The sequence below is a fragment of the Leuciscus leuciscus genome, assembly GCF_965113295.1.
Source record: "Leuciscus leuciscus genome assembly, chromosome: 3".
Taxonomy (NCBI): Eukaryota; Metazoa; Chordata; class Actinopteri; order Cypriniformes; family Leuciscidae; genus Leuciscus; species Leuciscus leuciscus.
This window is the reverse complement of record NC_138727.1, coordinates 9412077-9433231: the sequence shown is the minus strand read 5'-3', so window position 1 is coordinate 9433231 and position 21155 is coordinate 9412077. Positions and strand designations below refer to the sequence as shown.

Here is a 21155-nt window from a genome sequence, read left to right as displayed (position 1 = left end):
ATGACTCACTCATAACACACAAAAGATTCAATTGTTTCTGTCGACTCATGTTTTTAGCGAATCTGTTAGATTAATTATTCAATGACTCTCTCATAACACACAAAATATTCAATTGTTTCCATCGACTCGTGTTTTTAGCATCGGTTAGATTAATTATTCAATGACTCACACAAAAAGATTCAATTGTTGCAATGTTACCTGGAGAATGAATCAGTGAATGAATCTTTTTTTAGACAACAAATGTAAAAGTTTTGAATCACTGGGATGAATTAAATATCCCACCAAAGTTTGTCTACCTATCACATAATGTAGTGCTATAGGAGCATAGGGTTACCTTCTTGAAGAGCACCATTGAGTCACTCTTTACATTATACTTCTTGAAGAGCTCTGGGTTGCTTGTGATGCCAAAGATAAAGTCCACTGCTATTAAAGTTACATCATAGAATGTCTTTGCCTTATCTCCTTCCAGATCCTTGGATAGACAGAGAGAGTAAATTCAAATACATTTAAAACAGTTCTAATAAATCTGATAAATCGTTTGTTGTGAATAGAGAGTGCCATTTTTCATACAGTATACTGCACTCTTGTCAGATCATAAAAGTCAGTTACTTTATGCAAACAAAAGATAATTTACCTGGAAGAATCCAACCACAACCACCTCATTTGCATCCAGCAGAGCCTCTGCACTCTTCACATCACTGAGAACAATAGCACTGGGGCCTGTGTGCCTCTCCAGCCACATCGTGATGCCTTTTACAGTTCGCTTTCCTTTTCAAATCACATAATAATAAGCTTCTACACACTGTATGAAATGAAAATACGAACACACTAAACAAATAAATACATTACCAGAAAAATCTGTGACATTTTGCCTGTTGCCATCTTTGAAGAATTTAAGTGTTGGAAAACCACCCACACCAAACTCGTTGGCAAGTTCTTTCTCTTCTACTGCGTCCACTTTAGCCAGCCGTACATCAGATGAACCATTTTTCAGCAGTCCAGCCACTTCAGCATAAATGGGCTCCAGACTGCGGCAGTGACCACACCATGGAGCATCTTTTTATGTTTTGAAAGAAAGTGCAAGGTTGATACCAACATCTACCTTCATATAAAGCACACCAGGGCCATGTAAGGTTTAGAGTCATGTGGCCTAAGTTTCAGATGTAAAAAAGTTTTTGTTTTCTATTTCAAGTAAATGCCGTTCTTTTGAGCGATCTATTCATCAAAGAATCAAATAAATGCAGCCTTAGTGAGCATAAGAGACTTCTTTCAAAAACATTACAAAGTCTTACCGACCCCAAACTTTTGAACAGTGGTGAATATTATAGGCCTAAAAAGAAATATTACAAGAGTATAAAGTGTGACAACTAGACCATTTTAGCTTTGCATGTTAGTTATGTGCTAGTAGTTAAGTTGCAAATTGCATTTGCATAAATGTAACAATTGACATTCATAATGTACATTGTTTTAGGCCTTCCACTTTGATATTTTACTGCAATGAAAATAGCACAATACACTATAATACAGTGTTGTGAAATTTGCATAAATGGCCAGCCTTTCAAGTGTGGGAGAAATAACAGGTGCGCTCCTTATGGATGATGTGTCAAACAAACATTAGCAATCTTTGAACTTTTCTTGTGCTGCTCATGGATAGGATAGTTGAAATGCATCCAACTAAATCTTTTTAAGTGAAAGGGACACTTTTTTTCTTCTCATTTTGAACACTTAAAATTCCTTATGCATGGCCATGTGTTTTCATGCATTAATAAGATCAGTACATTAATCAGTCATATTCATAGGGAAAGTCATACTTACAAAATTCCACAAGCAGGTACTTGTTCTCACTGAGAGCTCTGTCGAAGTTGACACTATGAAGGACCAAAACGTCTTTCTCTTCTGTGATTTCATCTGTTTTTTTCTGGTTTCTCTGGTTCTGCATCTTTTTCAGTGCCTTCCTCAACTTTTTCTTCACCGTCGTTTCCTCTTTCTTCAACGTTGTCCTCAGTCTTTTCATCCTCTGCCCTCACACACAGGCCGCAGAGCAAGAGGGCGAAACCCAGAATGTGCAGAAGCCTCATGGTCAGTCAGTTCAGCGGACCTGTAGTAAAAGTGCTGAAATGAGCTGGAGAACGCTGCCGGCTGGTCTTGTGGAGCTGATAAGAGAACTCTGACGCTGACGAATCATTGAAAAGCCTGCGTGGTGCAAATCTACTGGTCTTACTTGCCACTTCACATGTGCTCTGACGGTGTGCCGTTGGAAATTAGCATTAGATTACAGGCAAATATAATAACGTAATTTTTTTATATATATTTTTGCATAGCATGATGAGTGTCATTAGCTTGTTTGTGATTGAAGAAATGTAATGTGTTATAATTGATTTACTGAAAAGGTAAAAACCTTACATGATTTGATTACAAAAAGCTGCAAGAAAAAGAGGAAACTGGAAATATTAGGCAATTTGTTTAGGCAGTTAAAATGTCATGATGATTTTGCATTCCTCCCATTCATCTTTATCAGCCATATCCGATGCAATGCGAGCTAATGCCTCCCTACACTATCCACCTTACATTGAAACCCAGAAGTATAGCCTAACCCACTCTCTGTGAATGCGTAGTAAATGTTAAAACTATTTGCAAAACTGTGTTATGTGTGTGTGTGTGGGGGGGCGGGGGGGGCGGGGGGGTCCAGTGTTTGTAAAAAAAAGTTTTATATTTTAAGAAATAATACAGTCCAAAATCAAACTAATAAATGTTGTCTCATGTTAAATTATTTTCATTGACAAAACAAGTATAAATAAAATGCATTCATGGAAGTTGAAGATTCCAATCCATGTGTGACCAAACCACGTGTCCATATCTGACCTTTCTGCCCACGTGCCACGCTCACTAGTGAGTTACGCATGTTCAGTACACGTAAGCACTCAGAGCACAGTGTTGAAGACAGATAGCCTACACATGCACTAATGATGAATATAGAGCGGACATGCACTAATGTTCACTTCTACATTGTAAACACAGATAGAAGTGGGATTTGGTACTCACTAAACTTGCATTAACAGTACCTAATTTATTCAGCATAAGGGCCTGTGTTTGCGTGGACAAAAACAGACAGACTTTTAGTTTATTTTGTTTTGCATGTAGTATATTAATCAGATTCAGATCATTATCACCAGGAAATGTGTTGAAACCAGTTTACTATCGCTTTGTCACTGGCATTATTCTATTGTTCGAATAATTATGAATGTGAGTGTCATTAGAGGCTGTCTGGAATACTTTATTCTGATTGGTTGATGGTTGATGGCTGCCATTTTGATGTCAATTTACTGTATTTTTACATAAATATGTTTAGATAAATTTAGATAAAAATTAGTTCATATGACCCCGGTTACACAGACAAGGCTTAAGCTATGTCCCAGACTAAAATGCTTATAGTTTTATAGCAACTTGCGCTGACATTTCTTAAAAGATGTCAGTGCCATTGTTTTGTCTCAAGATGCACACCAGTAGTTTTTCTCTAAGGCACGTTTATAAAAGCTAGTTAAATGTCCTTTAAATTAAGGCAGGCCTTTTTTTTATGAACTTAAACTAAAATGAGATGTGTTTTTTTTTTTTTTTTTTTTTTTTTGTAAGGAAACATTTATTTTTGTTTCGATTTCCTTCATTGCATGTTTCATGCATTATTGATCAAACAGGGTGTTTGCAAAATACATTATTTAAATAATTATTTTTATACATGAAAACAAACTAGAGCAAAGAATGATCCAGAAAATTTAGTGAGCAGTATTTTAAACTGAAATCACAAATTGAATACAGTTCTGTTTTAAACATTTAATACACTGCCAAAAATAGCATAAAATAAAATAAATATGTTATACTTAACAAATGAAAACATTTGAGAATTGATCATAACAAAGTACACTTGATATTCCAAATAGCAAATTACTATTTGGTATTAAAAAAGAAAAGAAATAAAGTATCTTGAGCAGGTTTTTTTTTTTTTTTTTTTTTTTTTTTTTACCAGAAAACAAGGCAAACATACAGAAAGAAAAGCTTTAAGCATTAAGCATTGAAATATAACTAATATTTTGCAGTGATATGACTGGAAAATGATTGGTTATGATAGCGTGTAGTCACAGTTAAACTCACTGGGATTCTCTCTGTCCATGGCCCAGTGAGCGAGTAAGTCACTGAAGTCTAGGGTGCTGGAGCTGCTGAGAGTCCCTGAGACACTGGAGCTGGTCATGGTGCAAACACTCGTGTTACTGAACATGCTGATGCTGACGGAGCTCTCTGATGCGTCGATCACACTGAGCGAGTTCTCTTGCGTGTTGGTATCACTTAACACATCGAGTTGGTGTGCGAAAGGCTCCGTCCAGAAGCTGACCGGCAGACACCGCTGGCTCATGGGCAAACCCCGGCCTTTGCTTTGAGCATCTTGAAAGAGCTCTGCAAGGGGCCCGAGGGACTCGGGCTCCTCGGCCTGCCCTGATGATGCTACTTTGATGAAGTCAGCATAGTATCGCTGGCGGCCCCCGACTTTTGGACACGGTCTCTCTGCATAAATATCACAGGCATCGGGGTCTTGGCTTCGGCCGAAGTATCGCTGGACATCGCTGCTGATGAGCTCAGCGAACCGCAGGAGCCGGTTGGTCATCTCAGCGTTATTGGGGGAGGGATCAAAACTCCACGGCTCTTCCTCTTGAGACTCACTGGCGACTCCATCCTCTTCCTCTCTCAGCTCCTCTTCATATTCCTCTTCAGTCTCCTCCTCATCCTCACCGGGAAAGAAGCAGGGAGGGAAGGGTTTTGCGAAACCCAAATTATTCAGTGTCCTGATAACACTTGCTGCCATCCTATGAAGAACCATATACTGTTAAATAAAAATAAAATAAAAAAATAACTGTTTTCTCTGAACAAGAGTATTTTTTTTAAATTATAAATGCCATGAGGAAAGTTGTTATAGTTGTTAAAGTAATTATAGTGTAATTGTATATATTATATTTCCTATAAACATTGTTTTGGCTTTGCTATTAATAGCTTTGCTTTTAATAAATTGTGAGAATATTAATCTAAAGTATTCTTTAACCTTTTTAATTCTATTAATTCTATATTTTAAATTATATTCAGATATAAAAGGTACAAAAGATAGTATAAATAAGCAGAAATAAAGAAAGTCAGAAAAGTCAGTTCTGATACGTAACAGTTAGTTATTAGTATTTATCTGCAGCAGATGATAGGCTAAGATAGTTATATAGGCTACGGTATATATATATACACACACACTGTTTAGGCTATATTATATTCTTGATATTAACTGTTTTCTCTGAACAAGAGTAGACTATATAGATTTTTTATTTTATTTTTTGTAATAAATGCCAGATTGGGGAAAGTTGTCACATTTATAATGTATTTTATACAATTTCTGTTGGCCTATATAATTTTTTGGGCAACAGTTTTGGAATTAATAAACTGTGTAAGAATACGGATCTAAACTGTGACATTTTTTCACAGTGTTTTTTATTCTATTTTTTATATATAGCCTATATTTTAAATTCTATAGCTACAGGAAAAATAATAGAAAGAAAGAAAGAAAGAAAGAAAGAAAGAAAGAAAGAAAGAAAGAAAGAAAGAAAGAAAGAAAGAAAGAAAGAAAGAAAGAAAGAAAGAAAGAAAGAAAGAAAGAAAGAAAGAAAGAAAGAAAGAAAGAAAGAAAGAAAGAAAAAGTTTTCCCGTTAGTTCATTATTTCAGAAAATGCAGTGCAGTGCAGTGAGTCTCTCTACCGTGTAATGCTGGATGGATGTCGCTCGTGAAGTCTTGTCGTCCGTTTCGCGTTATGGATAATTAGCGGTTTGCTCATTTATACCCACCGCTCGAGGGGAGTCTGTTTTCTGAGCAAATATTTACGCGCGCGTGTGTAATAGTGTTCTGCTCAAACACAGCGCGAGTTTGTCTCGGCGCCCAGCAACCGGAGACACGAGCGGACACTGGCGCGCGCTGCGGCCGCTGTTTGCCGGGGGACACTCAAGTGTCCGTTCACCTCAGCGCACACACACAGACGCACGGACACACAGCTGTTATCTCGAGCTGCTGGACACTTATGGCTGAACCTAAAAAGGCGTGAAATCGCATCTTACGCCGTTTTGACTTTTGAATGAGCCCCTTTATAAAAGCCCATTAAAAAGACAAGCAAGCCAAATGACCCGCATGATGCTTCTTTGATCTGTGCGGTGCGTTTGACCTTCCAGGCTGAATAATGTATACAATCAAAGTTTATTTATTAAAAGCACAACATGCAGCAGTAATTATTGGCTTTTTCCCCCCCTGCAAATTCCAGAGAAAGAAAACAGAAACTGAATTACAAAAAAAAAGTTGTTAGTTAAAAAGGCTGTTAGATAAAAGTTTAAAATTAAGAGAAGACCGGGGCTTGTTGTCACAAGGATTAGCTTATGTGAGACAAATGTGTTTTCACCAGCGTTTTTGTTTCAAACTTTTTTTTTTTTTTATTACAGTGTCATAACGCCTATATCTTTTCTGTATCATTCTGAGTTCATTGAAACTGACTTTCAAAAATAAATGAGTAAAAAATATGACAACTAGTATGGTTCCCTCTGTATTGTATCAATAAAAGCTAATAAAATATATGAAAATAGAAAAAAAATATGAGAATCATGTGGTGGAATTTTTTCAAATTATAGGTTTATTTGAAGGATAACCAATTATATTTGGATAACTATATTTCAAGATTTTTTTTTTTTAAGGTCATAAGAAACAGTTCAGTCAAGTTAGTCAAACATTTAGTGTAATTTAAGTATATAAAATTATGTTTATAACAGTGAAAATAGTGTAAAATGTGCAAAATAAATAATTTAACAAAATGCTTTGTTCAGTGCCAGATAAACAGTCGAGAAGAAATATAATAGTTGAAGTATGGGGCATAGGTGTGTGTTTGTGTGTGGTCTGTTACGTAGACCAAATGTCCCCAAAGGGCAATGATGTTCCAGAAAACAGTTGAGACAATCGCATTTACAGTTTAGAAAATATTAAGATTGTTTCGAAAATGTGCCAAAGCTATTAAGAAAAACTGTAATTATAACATTAAATATTTCATATATTCTTTGGTTCATTGGTGTGTGTTTGTGTGTGGTCCTGCAATTCCGTTATGTAGACCAAATGTCCCCAAAGGGCAATACCAGTCATTTTTGTCCTTGTGGGGAAATTTGTTTGGCCCCCATGAGGAAACAAGCTTATAAATCATGCAGAATTATCTTTTTTGAAAATCTAAAATAGCAGAAATGGGTGGGTTTAGGGGTAGGTTAAATCATTACGTTTATTGAGAGTCCCCACAAAACATGGAAACCCAACGTGTGTGTGTGTGTGTGTGTGTGTGTGTGTATGTGTGTGTGTGTGTGTGTGTGTGTGTGTGTGTGTGTGTGTGTGTGTGTGTGTGTGTGTGTGTGTGTGTGTGTGTGTGTGTGTGTGTGTGTGTGTGTGTGTGTGTGTGTGTGTGTGTGTGTGTGTGTGTGTGTGTGAAACATTACAGAAAGAGCCTGAGAGAGTGTGTGTGCTCAGCATGAGTGAATATGAGCCGGACACAGGGCAATAGAAGGGCTAATGACCAGCAGCAGAGAGCATGACATCTGGACTAACATATGTCAGAGAACAAGAACACTTCACTGCAGCTTCAGGTCGGTGAGACAACATGTACCTAATGGCTTAACCATCCGTCAGACACCGCGATTACAAGATTTAGAAGTGTCCTGCTGTTGTTCTATAAAAAATTATCTATCTATCTAAAAATCTATCTATCTATCTATCTATCTATCTATCTATCTATCTATCTATCTATCTATCTATCTATCTATCTATCTATCTATCTATCTATCTATCTATCTATCTATCTATCCATCCATCCATCCATCCATCCATCCATCCATCCATCCAGCATTATTATACCAAGATTATTATTACCAAGATGTTGTTTTTGTATCCTGGAATATAATGAATGATAATAATAAAAAAACGAATGAACACTGGGATGTAAATAAAAAACAACAAATTGCAGTTAATTGTTTTGGCTCAGATATTTTTTTCTCTCAAAACAATAAGTTCTGATCTCTGAACAATCAGTTTCTTGTTCAAATCATATTATTTAAGCAGACTGCATGTGTTTTGGCACATGTGTGCAAAAGAGTAAGTACAATTGTCTACAATTTGCACAATGACTAAATGCGCATGCATGGCTCGTCGATCAAAACTGATGAGTTGATTCTCAGTGAAACTGTCAAACTCTTCACAACTTCTAAACTTTCTTTCATCGTGTGAGCCATCATCACATGCAAAATGTCCTGTCAGTCAGGCATCATAAATATTCCATAAACATGCGATGTTTGTATGAAATATGAATCATAATCTAAATCAATCAGGGGAAAGTCACAAATAGCAGCAGCTACATCATACTGTATACTACATTTTCATCAATTCAGTTTATATTATATCATTATTACAGTACATTTTATTGTTGCATGTAAACTGAAAATTCACAGTTTGTCGTGGAAGAGCAATAGAAAGATATGTAAGAATGTGTGGTGGTATTAGGGGAAACCATGAAAACTGAATATAACAAATATTTCCCTAGAGAAAAAAACATCTAAACCTTTTGTGGCTCACATGATGACATTATTTTGGTGGCATTGGCCAATTTACTGACTTTTTTTTTTTTGAAGCAGAATTAAATGTTTTTGGGTGATTTTGCAGACATGAGTTCTGATGTTCCAGAAAACAGTTGAGACAATTGCATTTACAGTTTAGAAAATGTTAAGATTGTTTTGAAAATGTGCCAAAGCTATTAAGAAAAATTGTAATTATAACATTCAATATTTCATATATTCTTTGTCACTTGTGATTTTATAAAGTTATATCCTAAAAGTGATATCGTAAAAGATAATCATACTTAATAAAAAGAATGTTTGCCAGAATGAATGATTCTGCCGTGTATTTAAAATTATTTGTGTAATTGAGGACATAGGTTTGCTCAAATTATATTGATTAGATCACAAAATCAAAATATCTCACCCTAGGATATATAAAAACTTCAAATAGACAGCAGGAATCAACAATTCGATTTTTTTATTTATTTTTTTTATAGTCAAAATAAGATTTTCTTTTTTTATTATCTGTTTTTCCATCTGTAAGAATTGGCAGGAAATATGCATTAAATGTTTATTTAATGCATTAAATTGTAATGTTTTATTGATTCATTAAAAAATGATGTTACTTTTCAACTTTTTTTGCATTTCTCCATAACAGTATCAGGCATTGACCAGCAGATGGCACTGTTGTTGTTGTTTCTTATGACTAATATAAATATGGTGGATGATTTAAAAAAAAAAATTATGATGATGATCGTCTCAGTACAGGCACGCACAGAGAGAAGAAATTTTTTAAAATCTACATAATCTAGAAGTTGCTGCAGTATTGACTGAAATGATCTCTTAAATATCTTGACCTATTTATTAATATTTTTGTTTCTTTAATTTGTTGCTGTAGCCTATTCCAAACACAAACATTTAAAATTGTATGTTTCAAATACTTTTAAATATACATTTAAAATATGGTTTTAAATTTCATACATCTTAAAAAAAATTTTTAAAAAAATTACTGTCTCTATGGAATTCACGAATCCCACCATGGCGAAGGATTGGCTCATGAATATTAAGAACAAGTCCTGATGACGTTGCTTGGTAAACTTTCTAGCGTCTAGCAATGCGCAGGCTTCTCTTATGAATATTAATTAACAGGAACTGCCATCCAATGGGAAGAACGACACGAAACCTACGTAATATTTATGACCAATGGCGAAGACGAAGAGGAAGTTCTGCATGTAGGCCGACGTCCAGTATCTGTCATGAACCAGGAAGTAACATGTTAAAACAGTCCTTAGACAACTAAAGAACACTACAATGGGCTGACAGGAGAATCTAAACTGAAAAAAAAAAAATATGGAAAAGTATTCTGCACTGTGCCTTTTACTGTATGTTATCGCTGGCTGTATTGCTGACGGTGAGTATTTAGAGCGCTGGAGATCTCTTAGATATATTTGCAGTATTTTATTACAGCCGTTTTTTGTCAATCGAGTACTTCGATTTGACCATTATCGTCTTTCAAGCATTTCAATAAAACGGAAATTTCACTAAATGTGCTAAATGTAAACTAACGAGGTTTTTGTCCTCACCCAAACAGCATGTCACAAAACAGTCATTTTCGTAAATATATGTAATCGTTTAGAATGATCATCGGACGCAGACCTGTTTTATAGCATGCTTATACTTATACCTATACCTAAACAAGGCATTAGATATAGAAGTTAGAAGCGAATAACGCGATCTCGCCTGTCACACAAATTGTGAGTGTTTACTTCTGACGCCATCATGACGCCATGCTCTGCTCCTAGATCTCACTTACTTGAACGAGTTCTACTCTAAAACGCCTCAGAGATTGTCCAAATACAGCTGGTTCGGGAATGTTCGGCTCCATCACTTCAGGGTGTCGGAAGATGCGGTGCTCGTGCGGTGGCTGCTCACGGTCTCACGGGGATCCGGGCTGAGCTGTGGGAACCAGAACATCACTGTGTATGTATGCTGAAAATATGACATTAAACATGTGGGTTTTATTAATCCATAATTTTGAAAATGTTTCACTATGGAAACAATCTTGTAAAACCACATGTAAACATATTTCCCTCAAAAAACCAAAGTGAATGTTATCAATTTAAATTTCATAGAGAACTTAGTATTATTACTTAACAGTGGAAAAAAAATGACATAAAAATCCTGAAACCCATATTTATATACAGGGTTTTACGGTTGCAATAATAGCTGTAGTTGCTATGGTATTTTGGCAAAAAATGATGTTACTGTGGTAACTGTTGAAATCACATTTGCAAACAAAAATATCTGGTGTGGGTTTTAATGTTTCTAATGGTTTATAAGTATTCTAATGACAATAGTGATATTAATGTGCACGTATGATTTTGCACCTCTGAGAATGATCTCTTTATTGGAGACTGTATACAGAAGATAGATTCTCCTGAGAACTCTAACTGAGGAGCCAAGATTATTGTGTACTGTATAAATACCAGGAGACCTTCAGCTCCAAAACTGAAAAGAGCACATACAGATGTCAGAAAATGTCACGTATGTACTTATAAAAGGAAATAAAGAAAATGGTGTCAAACCATTTCATGGAGTCTTTAACCCCAAGTTGCCTCAGAGGCAGGGTTGCCAGGTTTGTGTAACAAAACCAGCCTAATTGCTATTCAAAACCCACCAAATTATGTTCAGAACTAGCCCATTCATGTTCCGGGGGGGTAAAATTGAGTTCTGGGGGAGGAGTGTGTGTGGTCGCTTTAACCCACAGACTACAAAAACAACCTGCGGCAACAGTGTAAAAGTACACTGGTCAGAGGGACTCTCCCTGGAAGAAGTGCTATACACTATAATAGTTGGTTATTAAAGTAGACAGAAAAGAAGTAGCAATTCATTTTGTTTCATTTCTTTGCTTAACATTGACTTTTGTCCATCTAATGCACATGAACAGGCACTTTAGAGCAGGAGCTCCCCCGGTCATCAACCCCATACAAACAGCCTTTCCGAACGACACATCAGTGTCTCTTGCTCACAACTTGACTCTGACCGTTCCCAGCGGACAGAGCGTCAGTGTGACCCTGTTCAATGTGACGCACCCCAAACCTGGTGACTGGTTCCTTGCTGCTCACCTGCCCAAAGATGACGGCAAGATAGAGCAACAGGTATGTTTTGAAGAACTACATTGCTTGGCGGAAGAATTATAATTTAATAAATAATGAAGTATTTATTGTGTTTATTTTATTAAACATATGCAGTAACCTTTTTATAAAAGCATAAAGCCTTATTGTTACTTTCTGTTTTAGGGTCTGCCATCTTGCTCATACTTATTCCAGGCACAGATGTTTTTGAGAAGAGCTTCTGACCTGCCAATCCTGCAATACAACATTCCTCTCTATCAAACACTAACTTCAGCTCCAGCTCTTTTTAAGTATGTTCTGTGTTCGTGTGTTAAGTAGATCATATTCAAGTTCAACTCTTATATGCTCTCAAATTCTGCATGTATTTGATCAAAAATACAGTAAGCAGTAATATTGTGAAATATTATTTCATTATTATTTTAAAATATACAATTCAAAATAACTGTTATAACTTAACAACTTTATATAAAATGTAATTCATTCCTGTGATGGCAAAGCAGCCATTACTCCAGTCTTCAGTGTCACATGATCCTTCAGAAATCATTCTAATGTGCTGATCTGGTTAAACATTTCTTGTTATTATCAATGCATTAATGTCATTTTTAGTGTCTGTTTTTGTTGAAATGTAAAGTATTTTTATGCATCTTGTCTCTGTGTAGGGTCTTTGTTCCAGAGTTCTCCTCCAGGTTGGATGTTTTCATCTTGAACTGTTCTGTAATGCTGGGAAATGATTGCGGGCTGTCGATCACTGTAGGCTCCAGCACTTTGAGGCAGGGCTCGGAAGTGAAACAGAACTGTTCAGGGTTAGAGAGCTGCTTCGCATCGGTCCTCATTCCCCCGTGGAACACCTGGTTGCTGGTCATGGTTGAGTCTAATCAACCAAACGCGACAATAGATTTCAACATCTCTGCCAATGTCACAGGTCTGTTTTCATTTACCTAACACTTTTATTTTACTAGAACACTTCTTTGCTAGTTTTTGCTTGACTCTTAAATCTCTTTCCATCCTCTCTCACTTCAAACACACAGTGGGATGTAAACCTTTGAGCGTCTCTTCTGATTTCAACACCTCAGCCTTTACTCGTACCATCATTGCTCCCCAAAGCAACAGCTCAGGTGCCCTCAGTAACGCTTCCATTTCCACGAGAGACCAACGGAGCCTCCTTGCTAACACCTCTGAGCCAATGTGCATGAGAAGTCCTTCAGTGTTCAGAGACGAACAGGATGTGCTATCACTACGCTTCACCGTTTCCAACAGCAACCTCAGCGTGACCTCTGACCTTCCAACTGTGCTCACACTTGAGCACACTTCCAGTGATAGTGGCGGCACATTTGTTGTACAGCTCAACTTGAACACTGTAAGCATGTAATAATAATATAATTTTACCATTCAAAAGTTTGCGGTCGATGAGATTTCTTAATGTTTTTGAAAGAAGTCTCTTGTGCTAACTTAAGCAGCAAGTATTTCATCAGTATACAGTATTCAAAAATACAGTAAAAACTGGAATATTGGGGAATATTATTACAATGTAAAAAACCTTTATATTTCTATACTTTAAAATGTAATTAATTATTGTGATGGCAAAGCTTAATTTTCAGCATAGTTTTTCCAGTCTTCAGTGTCACATGATCCTTCAGAAATCATGAATAATAATAATATATGACTGCTAATATAAAGTAAAGTATATAGAACAATTAATTCATGTACAAAAATGCAAAAAGATTATTGTAAAATAGATATTAATTGAATGAGTGTGGATGAGCTGTCCACTTTGCATCGTGCCTAACGTTGTCCTTTAGCTGTGGTAAAGGTACAGCCTCTCATGACTTATTTCAATTGAGCACCACATATTCACCACAACCATTGTGATATTAATGATGCATCATGATCTATTTAGAATATTAAACTTATATCAGTGTGTATTTGTGATTTATATTGTAATATAGATTCAACATTAACATAACTCTTGTGTTTGTGGCATAGAGTTCTCTGGTTGGTGGATTTGCTCGTGTCAAAGCATGTCTCACACCTTTTGCTCCTGTACTTCATCTAAACCGCAGCCAGACTTGTGCTACAGGTTAGTCACATATTCAGATTTGTGCATTATGGAGTACATGCTTAACATTCTCCTGCATGTCACATTTGAATCTCTGTGTGTGTGTTTGTGTTTGTATGCATCTAGGGTTTGCACAGGGCTATTCTCTGAGCGTGAGCAGTAATGAATCACACGCACTGTTGAGGATCCCATTCCCAGATGCAGCAGTGTGGTACCTCAGCCTCCAGACCGTGTGCAGTGACAGGTAAGATGTGTGATTACAGGAAGATGGAAGCCGTTCTATAGAAATATACTGCTTTACTCTAGACATTCCTGTTGGTTTTTGGTGTCTTAGCATGATGGTTATGAGATTAAACTTTAGATAAAATTAAACGTCATTTGCAATCTAGTTTACTTACATATTTCCAAGGGAAACAGGATGTTAAACAAGAAAAAATAGGCTGGACTTCATTTAATAATTAGATGAATCTATAATTGGATAATTAATAGTGTTCAATTTGATGCACAATTACAAAGACACATTTTAATGTGCACTGATGAATTGTCCACAGTAAGACCGTTCCTGGTCCAGATCTTGGCATCTTATTGTGTACATACATGTTTTTACATTGTATTATGTAATACCTGGATGTAATTACATCTGTAATTAATTTATTTTTACACCTTAACCCACCTTTTTTTTTATTATTTTTTATTTTTATATATTTTATTTACACATTTTCAATTACACAAACAGTGTAAATATAGACAGAAAAAAATACAAATAAAGACACATAAACTCAAATATAAAGGAAATAAGTGGAATACACATTCATCAACTACAGAAATAAAAAAATAAAAAAAATAAAAAAAACACCTTAACCCACCTTTAAAGCTACCAACCCTGTCCCTAACCCTAACCGTATCCCACCTTAATAACAGCAAAAGTGTTTTGCAAAACATGAACACAAAAAGTGCATTGCACCTAACAAATAAATGTTTTGACATAAGTACAGTTCATAGACATCTAATATAAATTGAGACCAAATCACGTTCTGAACATTTTCTGTGTTGACTTTCCAGTGTTGACTGCAGGAACGCATCAGCCGTAGTGAGTGTGTCTGTTAGTGTGAGTGCGTGCATTGATGACTGTGGGCCGTACGGAGAGTGCAGACTGCTACGCACGAACAGCTACCTCTATGGCGCTTGTGTGTGCAAAGCAGGTAAGCATACACACACACACACAAACACACCAACAGCTGGCCATAAACATGAATGAGTACTGAGTTGTGGCATTGGTTCTTGTTTGTGTTGTTTGCTGTCGACAGGTTGGCAGGGATGGGGCTGTACGGATGGAGTGACTGCGCAGTCGTTCTCTCGACAGATGGCAGCAGCTCTGCTCCTCACCTTTAGTAACCTTTTCTTCATCCCGCCCATCATCGTGGCGCTTTACAGAGGATACCTCATCGAGGCCGCCATCTACTTCTTTACCATGTTTTTCTCCACGGTGTGTTTCTATCTATCTATATCTATCTATCTATCTATCTATCTGATCCGATCTATCTATCTATCTATCTATCTATCTATCTATCTATCTATCTATCTATCTGTCTGTCTGTCTGTCTGTCTGTCTGTCTGTCTGATCCTATCTATCTATCTATCTATCTATCTATCTATCTATCTGTCTATCTGTCTGTCTGATCCTATCTATCTATCTATCTATCTGTCTATCTGTCTGTCTGATCCTATCTATCTATCTATCTATCTGTCTATCTGTCTGTCTGATCCTATCTATCTATCTATCTATCTATCTATCTATCTGTCTGTCTGATCCTATCTATCTGTCTGTCTGTCTGTCTGTCTGTCTGTCTTGTTCTATCTTTGTATCTGTTTTTCTTTCTGTCTGTTTATCGTTATGTCGTTCTATCTATCTAACTATTGTTTTGTCTACCATCCATCCATCCATCCATCCATCCATTGTTCTGTCGTTCCAGAATGCACATTGTGTATTTTGTAGTCATAATGATTGTGTGTTTTGCAGTTTTATCATGCGTGTGACCAGCCCGGTGTGACTGTGATGTGTATCATGGACTACGACACCCTCCAGTTCTGTGATTTCTTGGGATCCGTCGTGTCAGTGTGGGTGACCATTGTGTGCATGGCACGGCTTCAGGAGCCAATCAAATATGTAAGTACTATTTTATGTATAGCATTATTTTTATAGATAAAAGTCATTATTCTTGTTAAAAATGTGGATTATGATTTGTCACAATAACATTGGTACATGGTAGATGTGTTAGAGTCTTGTCATTGGTGGAAAGGTTTACAGCATCTCCGATAAGTTGAGATTGAGCAGTATAATACAGCTGTTTAAGTGTCTGATAAACAATCTGCAGAAAATATTTTCTTCTGACACAATAACTATATAATTATTAGAATACAACAGTAGAAACACATATTCAGAAATTATTATTGTAAATATTATTATTACTATTTTTAAAGTTGTAAGTTTAGATTTCAAAAGTTTGAAAAAATATTGAATGTAAAAATATATTTAAAAAACTCCTTTTAATAGCAGCCTACCAGCAGACATCAGCAGGGTGAAACTGAAACTGTTGCATGCTGCCATTTAAAACAATAAAATGGTACGCATACACTCCCATGTACATTCACTAGTTTAAATCATGAAAGTGTCAAATAGATCCTGCATCACCTTGTCATTTATGATGTAATAATTGGAATGGTCTTTAAATAGCATAGCATGTTTAACTAGACCTACCTGTTCTTTAAAGGGAGTATTGTTGTGATAGTGGATACCAAGTACATAATTACTCTGAAACAATAAAAAACACTTTAAAATCTTGTTGAATTGAATTAATCATCTTATTATATCTATACATTTGAAGATTATGTCATTGATCAACTGATAAATAAACATAATACGGTACTCTTTTCAAGGGGTCACCCCCCCCCGCTTCTCATGACAATTTTCACTTTCTTAATGTCAGTAAACACCCTCAGACTGTGAAGCCTTTGAATGAATCTGTATTGAATGTAGGCCATCCATTGTTAATGATCTCATGCTTCTGATGTCAGATTTCTGAGATTCATTTCAATCGATTGTCTTTTGCGGACTGGGGATGAAGTTTTTGGCTCTGAAACTGTTTACATTGAAAAAGCTTTATTTAAAAAGAACAAGTTCTTGATATGACCCCTTTAACATGCATATTCATAACACTTTAATCAGTAATTATTTACTTAATAAAACTTCAGGTATGCGTTGCATGTCAGTTTTAATAGCTTCAAATGTTCTTAAATTGCAGCTATTGTTTATGGCGGGCACTCTTGTCATTTCCATGGCGATGCAGTTGGACCGCAGGGGGTTGTGGAACCTTCTAGGCCCGGTCCTCGTTGCTTTGGTCATTATGGTCACTTCCTGGGTGAGCTTGACTTTTCCATTACTGCAAAAGATAGTTTTTTTGTTGATACTGAATCAGACTAGTGATAGTATTTTATATATATATATATATGTAATAAATACACTTGCCTTCAAAAGTTAGGGGTAAGTAAGATTTTTTTTTTTTTAAGAAAGTAATACCTTCAGCAGGTATGCAGTGATAGTAAAGATATGTATAATATTACATAAGATTTCTATTTCAAATAAATGCTGTTCTTTTAAACTTTCTATTCATCAAAAGTATCATGGTTTCCATAAAAATACTAAGCAGCACAACTGTTTTCAACACTGATAAAAATAAGAACTGTCTCTTTCAGCAAACCAGCATATTAAGTATAATGATTTCTGAAAGATCATGTGACACTGAAGACTGGAGTAATGATGCTGAAAATTCAGCTAAATATATTCAAAAAGAAAACAGTTATTTCAAATTGTAATAGTATTTCACAATATTACTTTTGATCAAATAAAAATTCACACCTTGGTGAGCAGAAAATATATATTTTGTAAAGGTATTTTGAGTGATAGTCCAAATATATTTAAAAATGAACCAGATACAGGTTTCTGTTGTTTGATATAATTAAATTATTGAATATAAAGTTATTAAATAAATAACTGATCTACACCCACTTATGCTTACCAGTTTAATAAAAATGTTCTGTGCTTCGAATTTTTAAAAGTTTTTCTGAGTTTTTATTTTACACAAGGGAAATTAAATCCCACCAGATTCAACTTTAAAAGGATCTTGACAGTATGTCTCAATTAAATGATTTTACTAATGCCGGGTTCAGACTGCACAATATTTTTGTCTGTTACGACAGTGTCAGATTATGACGATTTTGTTGGCTAAATTCTTGTCGTGTCATGGACTAGAAACATGTCAGACTACACTTTGCTTCCCGACCAATCATCGTTTGCCGTCTGTGATGACGTGCTTCACGGAGAACATGGAACTAGCGACTGACTTCTGGAAACAAGAGCATAAACAAAACAATGGTAAACGACCAGTAAACACACTCAGACTGTGAAGCCTTGAATGAATCTGTATTGAATGTAGGCCATCCATTGTTAATGATCTCATGCTTCTGATGTCAGATTTCAATCAGTTTCTGAGATTCATTTCAATAGAGTGTCTTTTTCGGTCTAGGGAGGAGGTTTTTGGTTCTGAAACTGTTTACATATTACATTGAAAAAGATTGAAAAAGAGCTCCTGTGCTCCTATTCGTCAACTTCTCCGGAAAAAATCTCATCGTGATATCGTGAAGTGTCATAGTCGTCCACTATGACACACTACGAGATAAAATTTGATTTTTGTGTAGTCTTGTGTAGTCTAAACCCGGCATAAAGCACTCAAGTTCACTTGTCACAGCAATTTTTAAATATTTCCTGTCCTGTTCATTTGTGTTACCCAACAGGTTTATCGAGGTGTGAAACGTCGCCATTGTTACCCTCCATTATGGCGTCGCTGGGTGTTGTTCCTGCTCCCAGGCATTGTATCTGCATTGATTGGAGTGTGTGTGTACGTCTTCGCACAGACGGATAGCAACTACTACTACACTCATTCCATATGGCATGTCATGGTGGCCACAAGCGTGGTCTTCCTCTTACCACCCCGCGAAAAACACGTCCCCCCCTGGGGCTGGACAAACAAAATCTGCAGCTACAGGAGATGTAAAAATGAGAAAGTAGAGCTTTACACTGATACCTAAATAAGCTGGTATTGATATCTGCACAAACCCTGATGGATTTTCATGTGCAATTTTTACAGTTTTACAAATGTTAGCGGTTACCTTTATGAAACGCGTCAAGCTTTAATGAAAGATTCTCTTCTGAAGTCACCAAAACCACTGCAATGCAGGTGTACTGTATGTTTATAACTACTTAAAGGGATAGTTCACCCAAAAATGTCATTTTACTCTCATTCTAAACCCATAAACCAAATCAATGGAACACAAGAGGAGGTTTTTGAGATTCATAGTGAAGGCTTGGAATATAGTGCACAAGTCATATAGACTACTTTTTATTTACGATATAATCAAAAGGCAACTTGAATGTCCTTTGAACCTGATTACTCCATTAAGCACTTTTGTGAGGTTTACTTTAGATTGAAGAATCTGTTTATTGGATTGAGTGAGTTTGCTTACACTGCAATTGTTTGTTCTTTGTGAACGAAAAAAGTAATATTGTCTCCCGTTATCTCTTTTGAGGAAAATCACTTCTAATTTCTAGGTTTATTCAGCACTTTCATCATTTCCCTGGAATCAGTAGCCTGGAATCTGCACCCATCGAACTCGTTTTTCTCTCTCTCTCGATAGAAACAGTCGAAATGATGACAGAATTTACATTTTAGAATGAAATATTCCATTAAATAACACATTTTACTTTCGTTAAATCCATTTCACAGAATTCCAGAGCTTTTCTTTAAAAAAACTAAACTAAAACTGCAGATTCTGTCTGGTCGTACTTACGATGTTCCAGATCATGTTGGGCATTGTCATTAACTACAAAGAACTGCTGTCTGTGTCTCTGAGCTTGTGTTTGCTCACTTACACTGGAGAACAGGTACAGTAGTCCTAGTCTAATAGCAAACATGTTTTACACAGTTATGTATACCACTGTCAGGAATGTACAAGAAAATACCTCCCTTCTTCTTCCCTAAAAGCCTTGATATTTCTTTTTGAGACGTTGCTCTTACTTGTTCAAATGGAAGAACATTTTACTCTCGCTTAAAAATGTGCTTGCTTGAGCCAGTGTGTAAAAGGGTGCTTGCTGAATGCTGGTATGAAATACTACAGATGTGTGTGTTTGTAATGAGAATCAGACATACTGATGATGACCAGACATGTTTAAGAAAAACCTCTGTATTTGTCAAGGCTTTTTCTAGATATGCATAATACTCTACTTCTGACCCTCAGGCCATTTTAAACTTGAAAAGGCATCTGTCGACGTTACTTTTAGGTTTAAATTGACATGGCAACTGTCCTTTAAAACTCATGTAAATCAGTGTCGTGGTTTTCCATCTAATTTTAACAGCAAGGCAATTCACCTCTTGTTTTTCCCGAGGAGGTCAAGTGTGAAGTTAGGGTTGGAATGTGATGTTTTACAATGTTTTATATACATTTTTTATTGGAATTACAAATGATATTGAAAACAAAAATATGAGCCTAACTAATATATATGTCAATAAAATATTTATAAAATAAATCATTTATAAAATCTGTTTAATCCCCATAATTTCTACTTCTTTCTTATGGGATTTGGGTTTGATTTAATAATGATTATCTTGACAATCCTTGTTCTTGTTTGTGTCTAGGCCTTGTATATTGCACAAATATGCACTTATATTTTAGGGTGAGAATGAACAAGTGCAATCACAGACTATATGTTTATGAAGGTACATGTTAAAGTTTCTTTGTTGTTGTTTGTGAGTCATTTTTTATTCGTGCTCCTGATTCCTGCCTCTTTTCTTAAAATGTTCTGTAATCTATATGCCAATAAATGGAGAAATAAATAATTGAATGATTATTTAAAGCTGGTTACTTTTTTTTTTAATTTTCAGCTTTTTTTTGAGTAATGCTTACAGTAGTATTAAACTTTAGGTTTGGTTACATGAATGTAGTTTAACATCAAATTAGCTAATGCTGCGCAGTTAGCATAAAAATACATATTGACAATAAAATCTTAAAAATAAACACTACCGTTCTTAAGTGTGGGGTCTATATATAGTATATACTGTATATATATATATAGAGAGAGAGAGAGACTTCTGTCAAAATCATTAAAAAATCTTACCAACTCCAAACTTTTATAGATGTGTCTGAGTTGTAAATATATACTTTGAATAAAGAACTTGTTACACTACACTTTTGTTATGCCATAT

At 35.8% G+C, this 21155-nt stretch overlaps 4 protein-coding genes across 4 annotated transcripts in view; 2 read left to right on the top strand and 2 right to left on the bottom strand.

Moving 5' to 3' along the window:
* Window positions 1-2297, bottom strand: part of pdia2 (protein disulfide isomerase family A, member 2) — a 4917-nt gene extending 2620 nt beyond the window's left edge. Inside the window, 6 exon segments of the mRNA XM_082164185.1 lie at window positions 170-198; window positions 304-472; window positions 635-768; window positions 850-1056; window positions 1816-1915; window positions 1917-2297. Of these exon segments, the coding sequence (XP_082020311.1) occupies window positions 170-198; window positions 304-472; window positions 635-768; window positions 850-1056; window positions 1816-1915; window positions 1917-2078 (801 nt within the window). The 5' untranslated portion in view covers window positions 2079-2297.
* The window catches only part of mad1l1 (mitotic arrest deficient 1 like 1), a 144142-nt gene that overhangs the window by 32221 nt on the left and 90766 nt on the right, over window positions 1-21155 (top strand). The gene's annotated exons all lie outside the window — the stretch shown is intronic.
* On the bottom strand, window positions 4006-5920 carry percc1 (proline and glutamate rich with coiled coil 1). The gene is made up of 2 exons (XM_082162707.1): window positions 5782-5920; window positions 4006-4853 (listed from the first exon to the last, which is right to left on the bottom strand). Exons 1-2 carry the CDS (start codon window positions 5856-5858, stop codon window positions 4115-4117), a joined length of 816 nt encoding a protein of 271 aa, XP_082018833.1. The 5' UTR covers window positions 5859-5920; the 3' UTR covers window positions 4006-4114.
* Window positions 9882-20794, top strand: pgap6 (post-glycosylphosphatidylinositol attachment to proteins 6). The gene is made up of 13 exons (XM_082163628.1): window positions 9882-10060; window positions 10452-10629; window positions 11597-11807; window positions 11949-12073; window positions 12443-12705; window positions 12812-13140; window positions 13767-13860; window positions 13966-14083; window positions 14902-15041; window positions 15147-15325; window positions 15860-16006; window positions 17142-17258; window positions 18691-20794. The coding sequence occupies exons 1-13, from the start codon at window positions 10000-10002 to the stop codon at window positions 18982-18984; spliced, it is 2256 nt and encodes a 751-aa protein (XP_082019754.1). The 5' UTR covers window positions 9882-9999; the 3' UTR covers window positions 18985-20794.

Excerpts from the sequence above, each read along its gene's own strand:
- percc1 (XM_082162707.1), bottom strand. The coding sequence starts at position 5,858 with ATGAGCAAACCGCTAATTATCCATAACGCGAAACGGACGACAAGACTT. Across the intron at positions 4,854-5,781 it reads CATCCATCCAGCATTACACG|GATGGCAGCAAGTGTTATCA; the intron begins GTAGAGAGACTC and ends GGTTCTTCATAG.
- pgap6 (XM_082163628.1), top strand. The coding sequence starts at position 10,000 with ATGGAAAAGTATTCTGCACTGTGCCTTTTACTGTATGTTATCGCTGGC. Across the intron at positions 13,141-13,766 it reads TACAGCTCAACTTGAACACT|AGTTCTCTGGTTGGTGGATT; the intron begins GTAAGCATGTAA and ends TTTGTGGCATAG. Across the intron at positions 15,326-15,859 it reads TTACCATGTTTTTCTCCACG|TTTTATCATGCGTGTGACCA; the intron begins GTGTGTTTCTAT and ends TGTGTTTTGCAG.